This window comes from Gossypium raimondii, chromosome 12, assembly GCF_025698545.1.
Source record: "Gossypium raimondii isolate GPD5lz chromosome 12, ASM2569854v1, whole genome shotgun sequence".
Taxonomy (NCBI): domain Eukaryota; kingdom Viridiplantae; phylum Streptophyta; class Magnoliopsida; order Malvales; family Malvaceae; genus Gossypium; species Gossypium raimondii.
This window is the reverse complement of record NC_068576.1, coordinates 55,993,713-56,008,325: the sequence shown is the minus strand read 5'-3', so window position 1 is coordinate 56,008,325 and position 14,613 is coordinate 55,993,713. Positions and strand designations below refer to the sequence as shown.

Genomic DNA, 14,613 nt, shown 5'->3' with positions numbered 1-14,613 from the left:
TGGTCCATATAGTCAAATAAAACCACCCTATAAATTGATTTAAACATTATACTGTTTAAATTGAAGTCAACTTACGGGATCAATTAGCCAACTCAGTTTTAACCGATTCATGCTCTCCCCCATTTGTGAATATAAGTTTTGTTTGTTTTTTCAAGTAAATTTGTTGCCCTTGGATAACAAGATTAAATATGAAAAAAAAAAAACTTATAATTAAATTATGATTTACATGAGAAAAAAAAGCAACTTTAAGACAAAATAAGAGTATGGTTTATTTGGCAAATCTATAAGTTACCTGTTATGATGAAGAAAGGCCTGCATTTCTGGTAGCATGCGTTTACCATTCTGAGCTCTAGTATTTGTAATATTCATTTTCAGGATTTCCCAAGGCCAACAAATGTGCCTCACCTTACGTCGACTCCTCTCTTTGCCCTCTGCTTCTTCTAATTGTTTCGTTAACTCCTCAATCCGGTCACGTAGTCCGACAGCTCTGCTGTCGGCTAGCTGCACAGATCGCTCTGCGGCTGCCTGTGCAGCTATAGCTGCAGCTGCGAGTTCTTCTTTCAACTTTAACTTGCCATTGGATATTTCTAAAGCTGTTTTTGTTTTGTCCAATTCTTGCTTCAAAATAACAACCTAATGAAACATCAATGCTCTTGGGTTTCAGACTTTATTGGACTAAAACGGGTAAAAAGTATTTCTGGTCCCTCTCAATTTCGATATTGAGCAAATTAATCCCTCTAAAAATATTAGAGTAATTTCGAAAGTGAGCAACAAAGAATAATTAATCACAATGTTAAATTTTTTGTCAATAATACATATTTTTTATTGGTATAATAACAAATTTAGCCTTCAAATTTTACATATTTTGTCAATTTAATATTGATTTAACAAATTTAGCCATGATATTTACACATTTTGTCAACATTTACATAGAATATATAAACTTCAAGAGCTAAATTTATTATTATACCAATCAAATTATGTACAATTGATGGAAAACATTAACACAATCATATTGTTTTTAGTTGCTCATTTTCGAAATTAACAAATATTAAATTGATCCAAATATTTTGAGAGGGATCAATTTATTCAACATAAAAATTGAGAGAGAGGTGTTTTTACCAAGATTTTATTACATCAATCAACTCTAATTAAATCCAATGTTATTTTAAGAGTTTATCTATGCTACTCCAATTCTTTGTTTTTTCTCGAAGCACCTCGCATGAGGATTTGATCCTCTATATCTATGCTTGACACATGCCGTACCCGACCCATCCAATTCCAGGCTACGTAAAAGATTATCATTCATTCACAGAGCAAACAAGCTCGAGAATGGTTCATACTGATGACAGAATAAAGTACGTACCAGTTTCTCACGTTCTTCAACCTCTTTTTTTCCAGCTTCTACTTCCAATTCACAAGCTTCTCTCCATCTAGCAACTTCTGCTTCAGTTTCTTTTATTTCCATCAAGAGTTCATCGACCTTATACAGTTGAAAATTTCAATAAAAATAATAATAGTAAAGGAATTAAGAACAGAGGAAGAAAAAAAAAAGAGGTTAGGAATAAAAAGAACAGAACACTTCCAAGAGATGCCGAAAAAAGACAGATGCTAACATTTTGAGCTAAAACCATCTCTCTGTTTTCCAATTCTTTAATGTACAGTGTGTTTTCTTCAAGCTTTTGAGCTTGTTTCTCTGTAAGACTCTGTAGTCGCTCGGTGTCAGACCTGGCATAGCAACAATAATCAATAACTCCAAACCTTTGAGCAGTAGAACAGAAGAGCATAGGTTCATAATCCTTGCATTTTCCACAAGAGGCACATTGATCAAGCTTCTATCTACACTATATCCTTTAAAGTTATAAACTGCGATCAAAACATGCCTCTATTGTAATCAAATCCAAATACATGGGGAAGTGCAATTTCTATGTTACCCCGATTTAGGGTGAGTGCTGGTACGAGTATGCATCCTAAATACGCATGCTCAATTTAAGTTTTCTCCCCTATTCAAAGGATCATATCTCCATACTCATATCTGAAAATATGTTATGCACAAAAGCTTTAAAAAATAAAGGCAATAGCAACAAGCAATACGTTAATGAAATACCTAGATTCCTCCAAAGATCTTCGTAATTGAGAAATTTCAAGTCTTAAATTCTTCATTATCTTCTCCACCGTAGAGGCCTGTTAAAGATGAGTTAGGATGTAAGACACTGTTCTTGTTGCAAATTTATCTATGTATAGTACGCATGCATAAACTTCTCAGCCGCATTATGAAGCTCTACCGTAAATAATGTGTGCCATCATCATTTAAGTCTGGACAAACATGAAAATTAAGCATTCAAGCAACAGAAGGAACTAGTTCAGGGTCTTAAGTTAACCAATATGCATTCTAGGTACTCAATTGAATGGCATAATTGAAGCATCCGTATGAAGCTAATGAGTCAATGCAAACAAGAATCAAACATGATCTGGTTCAAAACTAAAGATAGAATAAACCTAAACGTACCAGGCTAACAACCTCCTCTTCACATTCGCTGCCATCCGATTTACTACCTATACTAGTAGTAAAGGCCCCTGAACTCTCCGTCGCTTGCTCATTGCTTCCACTTCCCATCATAAACCCGAACCCGACTCTTTGCAACCCCCGCTCTGCAATATGTAACAGTGCCACTCTCTTTTGCTCAGTGTTCCCCTTTAGCTTATTCAAATTCTTCTCCACTGCCTCTTTCTCCACCAAAGCTATCCTCAACAAACTATTGATATCGCGATTCTCCTCCGTTAAACTCACAACACTGCCCTCCAGTTCCCTCTTCTCCTTCTTTCTTGCTTCCTTGAACTCATACGCTTTCGAGTTAGCTTCTCTCGCAAGTTTCAAAACCGTGCCAACTTCTCTCGCAAAATTCCACAATTCTTCGTCTTCTAATTCCATTTTCTCGCTCTTACCATCAACGTTCTCCGTCACTTCCTTTTCATCATTCAAAATTTCGATGATTTCAACCAAACTTTCCTTCACTGAACAGATCGAATCCAAGCTTTTCTCGAACAACTCATTTCTGACTTTAGTTTCCGATTCCAACTCTTCGACTTTCCCTCTGTAAAATTCAAGCTTTTCCTCGAGTTCAACCTTTGCTTTAGACTCCTCATCGATCTTTTTCGCAAAACCTTCTTCGTTTTCTCTTAAAATAACTTCGAATTCCTCCACTTGACGGCGAAGAAAGTCTCGCTCGACTGACGACTCGTGAACTTTCTCCGTTAAAGCAGCGGTTTGAGCAATTGCTTCGTCTCTCTGTTGCTGGAGAAGACGCAGACTCTCCTCCATGGATGAAGATTTGGATCGGAGAGCATGATAATCGTGACGGAGAGATTCGAGTTGCGCGAAGAGATCATGATCGGAGATCGGTGAAACGGTGGAAGAATCGGCATCGTCGATAGAGATTTCCGATGAGGGATCTGCGGAGGCTTCCATGATCCATAGACGATATAAATTGATTTAGGGATTGTGGCGAGAGAAAAAGGGGGAATAGAGCAAGGAGTATGGAGGGAAGTGAGTTTCTATAAAAACTACCAGTCAAATGAACGATTGAAAGAAGGTCAGGTGGGCGAAAGGAATATATAAATACCGGGTTTTGGCGGGGATTAGATAAAGGTATAATTTTTGGTCAGATCCTTATACTCTTCGAACTTTTAAATTTTATCTTTTTCCTTTTAGTTTTAGAAATTTAGTGCTTCTACTTTAAAAATTAAAACCTAATTTAAATATTTAAATGCAACATATTTAATTTTAACAAAAATTTGTTAAATTTGTTATCAAATCAGATATTAATTTTAAGGTTTGAGTCATATATTGTTCAAATTATGCATGTGTTCTCCCTTTTTACTGTATAGATATATTTGGAAAAAAAATTGAAGGATTAACTCCTAAAATTATAAACTTGATAAATTTAAAATTTTGAAATATATATTAATTGAATTATAATTGAACTTAGTTAAATATAGGTTAAAATAAGTCATAAGTCCTTATATTTTATAAAATTTAAAATTTAGTTCTTGTACTTTTATTTTAAAAATTTAATCTTTCTACTTTTTAGATTTTAGAATTTAAATCTAACATTCTAACTATTAGCACTATTTTTTTTAAATTTGCAGGTGTGATATTTTGAAATAAAAAATACTCACTTGGTAAACATGAAATTAAAAATGACGTAATAAACTTGAATTTAAACAAGAAAATTTTAACAATGTTAACCGTTGGACCTAAATTTTAAAATTTTAAAATAAGAAATTAAATTCCTAAAAGAAAATTATAAGGATTTAATTTCAAAATTTTAAAAGTAGTTAACTTAGATGTTATCATCTTATAACTAGAATTTGCCTCACCTTCTAGTTTTTAAATTTTTTTATCGCTGAATGGTCTTTGAAAAAAACCTTTAAAAATAGAAAAAGAAAAAAATAGTTGAAAATTGTTTTAAAATGAAAGAAATTAGAATGCATAGGCACACTATTAGTTGCAACTCATTTGGCAACTCATTATGCAATTTGTTATATTTAATGGTTTGTTTTGACTTCACTTACATATTTTTATTATTTAATTGAAGAAGTTATTAGTTCAAGCAAAAATATTTTCTAATGAGCCATAGTGTGATTTATGTACTGTATTTAAAAATATGTTACAATTGAAAATGTTAAAGAGGGAATGTCTCTTTTATTCATAAATAGTTAATTGGGCACAATATCAAAAGAAATGCTACAAATTGAAGAGTTTAAAAGAGTATTTTTTATATTTCATTTTGCATGATTTCAGTGATATGGTTCGAATGTCCATACATACATAGAAGACTTGTTTATTTGTTTGTTTATGTGCAGTCGGAGAGTATGTTATTTTGTTCCTTAAAATAAATTGTTTTAGGTGCAATTTTGTGTATAAATAAATTTTTCTTTATTAATTTGTACCTAAATTTTGAAGGAAAATTATCTTGAAATAATTGATCCGAGTAACAAATTATTGTGCACATTATTATTACTTTTCAAATTCAATTGTTTCTTTAATTGCAAACTTATAAACTATTAACGTATTGTATTTTTTTGTCAAATTTCGTTTAAGAAAAAAGTGTCGCAAAAACCGAAAAATGTCATAAAACTCCCTTGTTCTAAATTGCTGGTACATTCCTCTTGCCATCAAAACCCCAAAGAAGTGTTATTTCGCGAATGAGGAGAGAAAGAATGCCTGGCAGAAGAGAAAATAGGTGAGCAATGTAGGGGGCAGGTAACCGGCAGTGGCAGAACAACTAGTCGCAAACTAAATCTTGAAAGGTTTTAAAAAGAAGCTTTTTGCGAGAGAGTTGTAAAATAATCTATCTCATAATTACTTATAGAAGGGTAAATATACATTTCGGTACCTAAATTTAGCTTTAAGGTTCAAATTGGTCAGTTAAGGTTTTTTTTAATTTAATTAGGTACTTGAACTTGACTTTAAGGTTTAATTTGGTACCAAAAGTCTAGTTTGGTCCAATTAAGTGCCTGAATTTGGTTTCTAAGTTCAAATTGGTACCTAAACTTGATTTTTTTGTCCAAATTAATGCTTACGATAAATGACTTAATTGAACTATGAAGTCAAGTTCATATACTAATTTGAACCAAAAGTCAAGTTCAGGTATCTAATTTGACTAAAAAAATTTAGGTACTAATTTGAACCTTGAGACTAGGTTTAGGTACCTAATCAGACAAAAAAAAAACTTTAAATACCAACTTAAATCTTGAAGCCAAGTTAAGTACCAAAAATATATTTAACCTTAAAATAATAATATATCAGCATCATCGTAACTAACTTCTATATGCAAGTATACTTTTCTTTTAACAAGTGGTGTTGGAAAGCTGCTTAATAATTAAATTTTGGTAGTATGTTCGAATAGTCATTATAATTAACGAGTCCAATTAAATTTGGTATAATTAGAGCACTCTAATTACACTTTTAAATTCTTAGGGGTGAGATAGGTAATTATATCCAAAACTAATTTTAAAAATTATCTTTATATAATTTATAAAAATATATTACAAGCATGAACACGCATAAATAATGTTTGGGATGGTTATGGCAAACTTTTTATTATATTATAAATGCTAAAATTATATATTATAAAAATAATTTGTGCATTTATAAAGTTATAACAAAAACTTATATTATTTAAATCCTAAAAATTCTAAAGATATGATAAAAGAATATTATAAAAAATAATTTACATGTTATAAAAGTGTTGTAATATATTTATTTATAAAAATTTATGACCAGTAAATATGGATGTAACTTATTTATGTGTCCATACTATATATTATAAATATATATATACTTATTCATAAATAAATGTTATAATTTTTTATAAAGGCTATATATTATAAAATTTATATTATTTTTACTTAATTTAAGTATTATAAAATGGATATAACTTAGCATAAGTATCCCTCCAAATGGATATATACTATTTATAAAATGAATTTGAATATTACAAGGTCAATACTAATTATGCAAATGGTTGTCTTGTACCATACCGCGGGGGTATAATAGCATTTGAGAGAATGGTTTTAGATACAAGTACCATAAACAGCTCGCAAACTTTTTAACATGAGACATTCAGTACTGTGAAATGTGATCAATAAGACATTTGTTATTTTAAAAAATATTTCTCATATTAGCAATATCATCTAAGTATAACATAAAAAACAATGTTGGATTGTATTAGCATGTTGCATATTTCATAACTTCAATCATAGGTGGAATTTAGATGATTCATACTTTGAGGAGTACATAGAAGGAGGAGTTATTGATAATCTTAATGATGTATGTTCAAATTTAGATGATGATAAAGAGTATATGTTAAATATTAAACGCATAACTTAATAAATACACATTAGAACAATTAGATAAAATTGCATATGATGTTTAGCTTTATTGCCAAATTTATTGGTACTCATATTATCAACTACTTTTTAGACTAACATAATACATATAATGATTTGATTTTAATTTTATTACTTGCTTATAAATTATTTTATCATGCTAATAATTTTTATAATAATTAATATTTTTCAAAAATATAAATTGTGTAACTGTATAATTATATTTTTAGTATCAAATATGATATAGAGAATTATGATGTAATTATACTCACGGCCAAACGCGTATACGAAAAATTATAATTCTTTATAATTACAAGAGAATGTAATTACCACCTAAATAATTACACTTTCATTTATTTTGTGCTATCTAAACAAAATGTTAATGATACAACTTACAATACATATCTTTATTTAATCAATAAACTATAACATGTGGGAATATACGAAAAAGAAAATAAAGAACTAATTAAAAATATGGGATATATATGTAAAATTGAGCTAAAATTACAAAAGAAAATGTATCTATTTCACCAAGAAACATAGCAGGTGAAAGTTTCCAAACAAAATAAACAAGTGATAAAATAATATTTATCCTTAAATTGAACTTGGATTTAATCAATGTATGATATAGTGGTGCTTCGGAATTACACTACGAATTTTAAAAATTAAAAATTTTATAAATTATTAATAATTTTACATATTTTTAGGTGTTAATTTGACACAAAGTGCCATGTCATCATACCTTAATGGAATTTAAGTTTAGGGATTAAATTGATTTTTTTAAAATTTGAGACTAATATTGGCACAGAAAAGTTTAAAGACTTAATTGAAAAAAAACTAAATGTTGCCTTGTCCAATGAATAACTAAAACTGATGGGGCATTTTACGTAAATTTTATATAAATATGTTATTCAATTGTAATTGTGAACATATTTAATTTTAAGTAAAAAAAAATTTACCTAGAAGAATAATCAAGTAAGATTTTGGTTTTCTAGCATTCCTCAAATCTCACCCTTGATATAGCTTTCAATTTTAATTTCATATCAACAGAGAGTAAAAGATACGAGTTTTTAATTTATATTTATAAATAAAATTCAATCATAACCAAATAAATTTTAATAAAAATATTAAAATGGAAAGCAATATAAAAGTGCCAAGGACAAACCTAAAGCTTTCTAGAAAGCTTAAAATAAATACTTAAAAAAAAGTCATAAATACTAAATAGTCAAACTAAAATCAAGTGCAAGGAAACTTTCCACATAGTCCGTTTAAATACGAAAAACAAGCTAAACTCTTAAATTTATATTGCATTTCCACGTAATTGTAAAATGAAATTTAAAAGGTAGTTAAATAAAATAAAACTCCACCTTGCTGTCGTTTTTCTTGTTCTTTTCTATTTCACGTTGTAATTCGTTCTTTTATTCCTTTATCTAGAGTCTTTTATTTATTTATTTATTTTGGCATAATAATAAATGTAGCCTTTAATATTTTCTAATTTATTAATTTAGTCCTAACTCTTTTTAAAATCACTTTGTCTATCTGTCTCTAAAATCTGTTAAATTGCTTTTTGATTAAAATTGACTAAATTATTAAATTTAAATATCATTGACATGACCATTCATATGAAAATTCAAGATGAAAAGTAAAAATTAATGAAAATATTTAAAATTCAACAAATTTCATAATTTTTTAAAGAAAATTATATACTTTGGTAATGTAGTACACTAAAGTGAATAAACTGCCATATGTGCTATCATTTCAGTGGTATTAAAATTTTAGTAATTCAGTCTGTGAAGATTGAGTACCAAAGCGGTTCCAAATAGGGACCAAAGTGATAAAAATGGTAAATGCTAGGGGTTACATTTATCTTTATACCTTTTATTTATTTATTTGTCGTTTAAATCTCGTCGTAACTTTCAAGCAGCTGTCTCTCCATTTTTTTCTTAGCTTTGTCCAAAGGTAGGTTAGAACTGTGAGACGGATCTAATGCTGAAAAGAAGAAGAAAAGGCCAACTTTTTTTAACTCGGTGATTGACTCACTCACCGAGTCAATTTGGCAATTTAAAAATTGGTCCTAAATCCTAATCATAATTTCTGTGGAATAGCTTTATCTTAAAAAGAAAAAAAAAGGGATAAACAAAAAAGAGAGGAATCAGTGGATAGATGGGGAGTCTGGTGGAAGAGATTGAAGGTGATAGAGAATACGATTTTGAGGATGTTATATTTGTTGCGGTGGGGAAAAATGTGGAGAAGAGTAAAACAACGCTTGATTGGGCGGTTGACAACTTTCCCGGGAAAAAGATATGCGTTCTTCACGTTCACCGGCCTACTCATGTACTTGCATTGAGTGAGTTTTTTAATTTTTTTTAGCTCGTTTGAATTTTGATTTTTGGAGTTTGTTTAGTTTTTGTTGAAGTTCTGTTTGGTTGCTGAGAAAGTTGAAAGAGAAATTTGGAAGTTGTTTTTGTTGTTCACCGCTGGCACCTGTTTTTTTTTTTTTTTAATTTAAAGATTCGTGAAAGAAAAAGAGAGCAATTGTTTGTTTGTTCCTGTATTTATTATAGCTTATTAGTTGTTTTTTTTTGTAGAAAAAAAATTAATGAGCTGATCTTATATATAATTCAACATCGAGAAAGAGAAATGAACACGGATTGAATTTTACTAACACTTTTGGATTTCGCTGCAATTATGTTAAATTTCCTGTGAAATTGAATACTGTAAAGTTATATCAATATGGACAGAGTGGGTAACATGTTTATTCGGTATCTGATTTAAGAGTCAAATGCATTTGACTGAAAATAGAAAGGTTTTGGATTGTGGACTTATTGATCAGAAATCCTACTTTATATGAAGTTTATATTGCACTTTAATGGATGTTCATAATTTGATAGAACGAGAGAGTAACATGTTTCTATTCGGTGTTTGATTTAAGATTCCACTGCATTTGACTGAAAATAGAAAGCTTGTGGAGTTATTGATAAAAAATCCTACTTTAGTGGATGTTCATTATTTGATAGTGATTAATGATTATTATGCATATTCATAGCTTAGTTGCTTTGATCATATGGTACAAATTTTAAGGTTATATCTTTAATTTATAATTTAAGCAGCAGACGGAAAGCTTGCGCGCAGTAAATTGAAACAGCACGCAGTAGAGGCATTCCAGAAACTTGAAAGACAAAGATTGCAAGAACGCTTAGATGAATACCTTCTTATTCTTGATCATTCAGGGGTACTATTTATTTCATTCTTTTCCAATTTAGTTCAGTCACTGATGTGACCAACATTACACAGCCCTTGAGTTTGATGTCCTTATTAACTAATGACATAATGATGTGAACAATGTACAGGTACAGGCAGATGCACTGTGGATAGAAATGGACAGTGTTGAAAAGGGAATTTTAGAAATTATAGCAAGGCATAATATTAGATGGCTTGTTATGGGAGCAGCAGCAGATAAATATTACTCAAAGTATGAATCTCTTATCACATCCTATTCTGAATTCTTTTTAAGGGAATCTAGCTAGCTGGTTATGCTGGTGGTGTGAGCCTCCAGCTTATACTGCCTTTTCAATTTTATTGGTTTGGTATTCAATTTCCAAATTTAAATTCTCTTTGAGATTGCAGGAAACTAGTAGAACTAAAGTCCAAGAAAGCAACCTTTGTATGCCAAAATGCACCAGTTTCTTGTCATATCTGGTTTGCTTGCAAGGGTCGCCTCATCTATACTAGGTAATGTTTTGACATTGTAAGTTAAAATTATGGTTGCTTGATGTTCTTTTAGGTGGGAGAGACTTTGGTTCCTCCTTCACTGCTTCTGCAGTCCATTGGATCAGCTATACCAATTTAACTCTTCTTTCTATCTATGCTTCACCCCTTGGTGTCAACTGCCTCATGGCAATAGTTGTTAGGTATTCGGCTTATGATAAAATTGGTTGACCAGTGGTGTTTGGCTTGTTCTGAACTAGTGTATTAGCATTTTCAGGTTCACTGACTTTGTAGAGTTTTGCACTGAGAACTTCAATAATTTTTCACTAGTTGGCCTTCATATGAAACAGAGTAGGCAGACAAGACGGATCTAGTAGAGAGATTGCAACTCCATCACCACCAATGGATTCACCCCTAAGAACAGAACAAGCAGTGATGCTGTCAGAATCCGTGCTTAGGGAGAGATCTCCAGGTAAATTCCCTGCTCCAGATCATGATCCCATTTCTGTTGACTTTCACGAATGAAGTTCCAAGCAATTGTTTTCTCCAAGGCATAACTTTGTTGCTGAGCCGTGCAGAACCACAGGAAGATGCCAACGTAGTGAGAGGAAATTTAAGGCCTATTTCCCTGTATTCAGTACATCCAAACTTGCCTAGCAATGGAGTGGTTGACACTTATGGATCAATCATGTTGCAGATGGATGAGGTGAGAAAAGATGCTTTAACTTTTTAATTTGTGGGTTTCATTGCCAAGATAGTTTTTGTTATTTTCTGGTAAGGTTGTAAGCTATTCTAGCTGTTCCTGTTTAAATTTTGCATTTAGAAAGCAAAAGAAAAGAAAATCCTAGGGATCATGGTTTTTAATAATGAATTCATGAAGCTTTATGAACCAGAGCTTGGATTCCTTTGAGTCAGATTGTGTATAGCAAATGAATTTAGTTATCCATTAAAATATTCTTCTTAGTAGAAGCCATTGTTATCGCACTAAATAACCAGATTATACTACAATGATTTGCTAATTTTCAGGAAGAACATCAAGGACAAGCAAGTAATGAAACTGATCAACAACTAGAAGTGTCTACTATAGATGATCATAACTTAAAGCAGGAAGTCTTTGCAGAGACAATGAAGCGATGGAAGGAGGAAAATGATGCCATAGAGGCTGCATGCAAGGTGAAAAAACACTTCTTTTTCATTTTTTTACTGCTTGGTTGACATGACTCCGAGTTCTGATTTCAAACCAAATGAAGCTTCTGAAACATCTTGCCCGAGTAAATTGATAGAAGATGAAGTAAATTTACCATTTTGCACTGATCCTTTTGAATCTGCTCTCCCCCTCAAAACACACACACACCAGAACCATAACTTCCTGCCCATTACACTTTCCTTTCAGGCAAAGGCTTTAGAAAGCTTGTGTGTGAAGGAGATGAGCCGAAGGAAAGAGATGGAGGAATTGCTTGAAAGAGAAAAGCAAGAAGTACAAAAGATGAAGGATCAACATGATGAATTTATTAAAGATCTGCAGATGGTTAAGGACCAAAGGACGATACTTGAAAGCCAAATTGTGGAGTCCCAATGTGTAGTGGAGGGGCTGGAGGAAAAAATGTTCTCGGCTGTGGAACTTCTGATTAGTTTTAAGAAAAAACGGGATGACTTGAGAATAGAGCATGAAAATGCCATAAGAGTGTTGAAAAATCTGAGGAAACTTGTAAATGGTGGAGATTCAAGCTTTCCTGGGTCCCAAATCCTTGAATTTTCTTTCATAGAGATTAACAATGCCACTCGTGATTTTGATCCTTCTTGGAAGATTGGAGAAGGAAAATATGGAAGTGTATACAAGGGTCTCCTTCGCCATATGAATGTTGCTATAAAAATGTTGCCATCTTATGGCTCTCAAAGCCTTTTGGAATTTGAGAATGAGGTAAACTTTATTTAAATATCTCTACAGCATCTATGTTATTTTTGTTGTTGTTGGTCAGTTTTTTTTTTTTGTTAGAATCATCAACACAACACACATATGATGAACTAGAGACTTAGATTGTAAATTAAGGATTTTCAAAAGCTTCTTCCGTGGAGGATCCACTTTTGGGCATATTCAATTATATATATCAGCAGTCTTGAAGTGTGCTTTGTTATGCTACACATTGTTGTTTGCATATCCTGTGAGCTTCCAGGTCATTTTATTGATTAAGAAATCTGAGGTACTTCCTGAAAGTAGTCGGACATATAGACATGGTGCCACTCATGTATTTATGATCTTAAGCTGCCTTGTTCTTCGGTTCAAAAATGTTGGTCTTCTTAGGCGAATTAAATTTCTATTACCTATTAGTACTACCAGTGATGGTTTATTTTCTGCTCATTGATTTCAGGTAGAGATATTAAGTCGGATTAGACATCCAAATCTGGTAACAATAATTGGAACTTGCCCGGAGTCCAGGTCACTGGTCTTTGAGTACCTCAGGAACGGCAGTCTAGAAGAGCGCCTTGCCTGCAAAAATAAATCTCCACCACTTCCATGGCAAACTCGAATTCGCATTGCTTCTGAGATATGCTCTGCTCTTATCTTCCTCCATTCTAATAAGCCTTGTATCCCCCATGGGAACTTAAAACCTTCTAAGGTCCTTCTTGATTCCAATTTCGTATCAAAGCTCATTGACAGTGGCATTTACCGCTTGATTCCACAAGGCAAAAGTACTGATACTTCTGCTTTGTCATCTGTTTATATGGATCCGGTGTATCTTGAGAATGGAGAAGTTACTCGAGAATCTGATGTGTACTCATTTGGAATGATACTGTTACGACTTTTGACTGGGAGATCGGCTTTGGGGATCTTGAATGATGTAAAATGTTCGATAGAGACAGAAAACTTTAACATGGTGTTGGACCGAACAGCTGGGAACTGGCCACTTGAAGAAGCCCAACTGTTGGCTCACTTGGCAATAAGGTGCTGCGATACACAGCCATTGGATCGACCAGACTTTGTGTCAGAAATCTGGAGTGTGCTTGGTCCAATGAGAGACTCATGTGTCAACTCAGCTTCATGCTTGGAAGCTAAGGAGCTTCGTTGCGCCCCTTCTCATTTTGTCTGCCCAATTTTTCAGGTAACATTCAAGTTCAGTTCTTTGTAGTAGAACTTATGCCTGCTAGAAAAGACAGTACGAGGATGTCGGTTTCTTTCAGTGATTTTAATGGTCATGTAGTTTTCATTTATTGTTACCGTGGTGGTTGTCTTTTAAATTTGCAGGAGGTGATGAAAGATCCAATCATAGCGGCTGACGGTTTCACATACGAAGCCGATGCTATTAGAGGATGGTTGGACAGTGGCCATGACAGATCACCCATGACAAATCTTAAACTTGAACACTGCAATCTGGTCCCTAATTATGCTCTTCTTCAGGCAATTCAAGAGTGGCAGCAACAATATTGATGCTTTTATCTCGTTTACGAGTCACAACGATCGTATCTGGCCACCTGATCTGATTAAAAATATATAGCTTATTCATACTCTCATGTATAGCTCAAGGGATGACAGTGCCATCTATGAATAAAAAAGTTTCACTTATTATTCTTTAAAGAATATTAGCTGAACAAAAATTTCACTTCATCTTATTATTCTTTATAAAAATGTTTCAGTGTTTTTCGAGGACTGGGATGAAAATGCTTATTATGTGATAAAAGTACCATAGAAATCCTTGTATTAGGATTCAATTTGCATATTGTCCTTTTTTTTAAGGTAAAGTAGTCTATGTACTTTAAATTAAAAATCAAATTGGTTATTTTTGTTAAAATTTTATTGATTTGTACTGTTCTAAATTGTTGTGGTTGATTAAATAATTAAACAGTGACATGTGACGTGTTATGTGGATTTTATGTTGATGTATAAATATTAACTTTTAACAGTAAAAATTGATGAAATTTTTAAGAGAAAGATTAATTTATTTTTGATTTAATATAATGATCGAAGACTCTTGAGATCACGTAAATGTTACTGGGATAAGATTAGTGGTTGAA

At 32.0% G+C, this 14,613-nt stretch overlaps 2 protein-coding genes across 4 annotated transcripts; one reads left to right on the top strand and one right to left on the bottom strand.

Annotated features, from left to right (window-relative positions):
• Positions 1–189: 189 nt before the first annotated feature.
• LOC105765526 (uncharacterized protein At3g49055) lies at positions 190–3,588 on the bottom strand. Its single transcript, XM_012584686.2, has 5 exons — positions 2,510–3,588; positions 2,108–2,184; positions 1,617–1,728; positions 1,367–1,483; positions 190–633 (listed from the first exon to the last, which is right to left on the bottom strand). Exons 1-5 carry the CDS (start codon positions 3,467–3,469, stop codon positions 289–291), a joined length of 1,611 nt encoding a protein of 536 aa, XP_012440140.1. The 5' UTR covers positions 3,470–3,588; the 3' UTR covers positions 190–288.
• A 5,233-nt stretch (positions 3,589–8,821) lies between these two features.
• Positions 8,822–14,242, top strand: LOC105765524 (U-box domain-containing protein 32). Of its 3 annotated transcripts, none has more exons than XM_052625514.1 (10): positions 8,822–9,241; positions 10,008–10,126; positions 10,245–10,366; positions 10,522–10,626; positions 10,953–11,074; positions 11,154–11,308; positions 11,629–11,775; positions 11,996–12,523; positions 12,972–13,703; positions 13,847–14,242. In XM_052625514.1, exons 1-10 carry the CDS (start codon positions 9,058–9,060, stop codon positions 14,027–14,029), a joined length of 2,397 nt encoding a protein of 798 aa, XP_052481474.1. In that variant the 5' UTR covers positions 8,822–9,057; the 3' UTR covers positions 14,030–14,242. The 3 variants fall into 3 exon arrangements, with proteins under 3 accessions (XP_052481474.1, XP_012440136.1, XP_012440135.1); XM_012584682.2 differs by having other exon boundaries at positions 10,005–10,126; positions 11,181–11,308; XM_012584681.2 differs by having other exon boundaries at positions 10,005–10,126.
• The last annotated feature ends 371 nt before the right edge of the window (positions 14,243–14,613 follow it).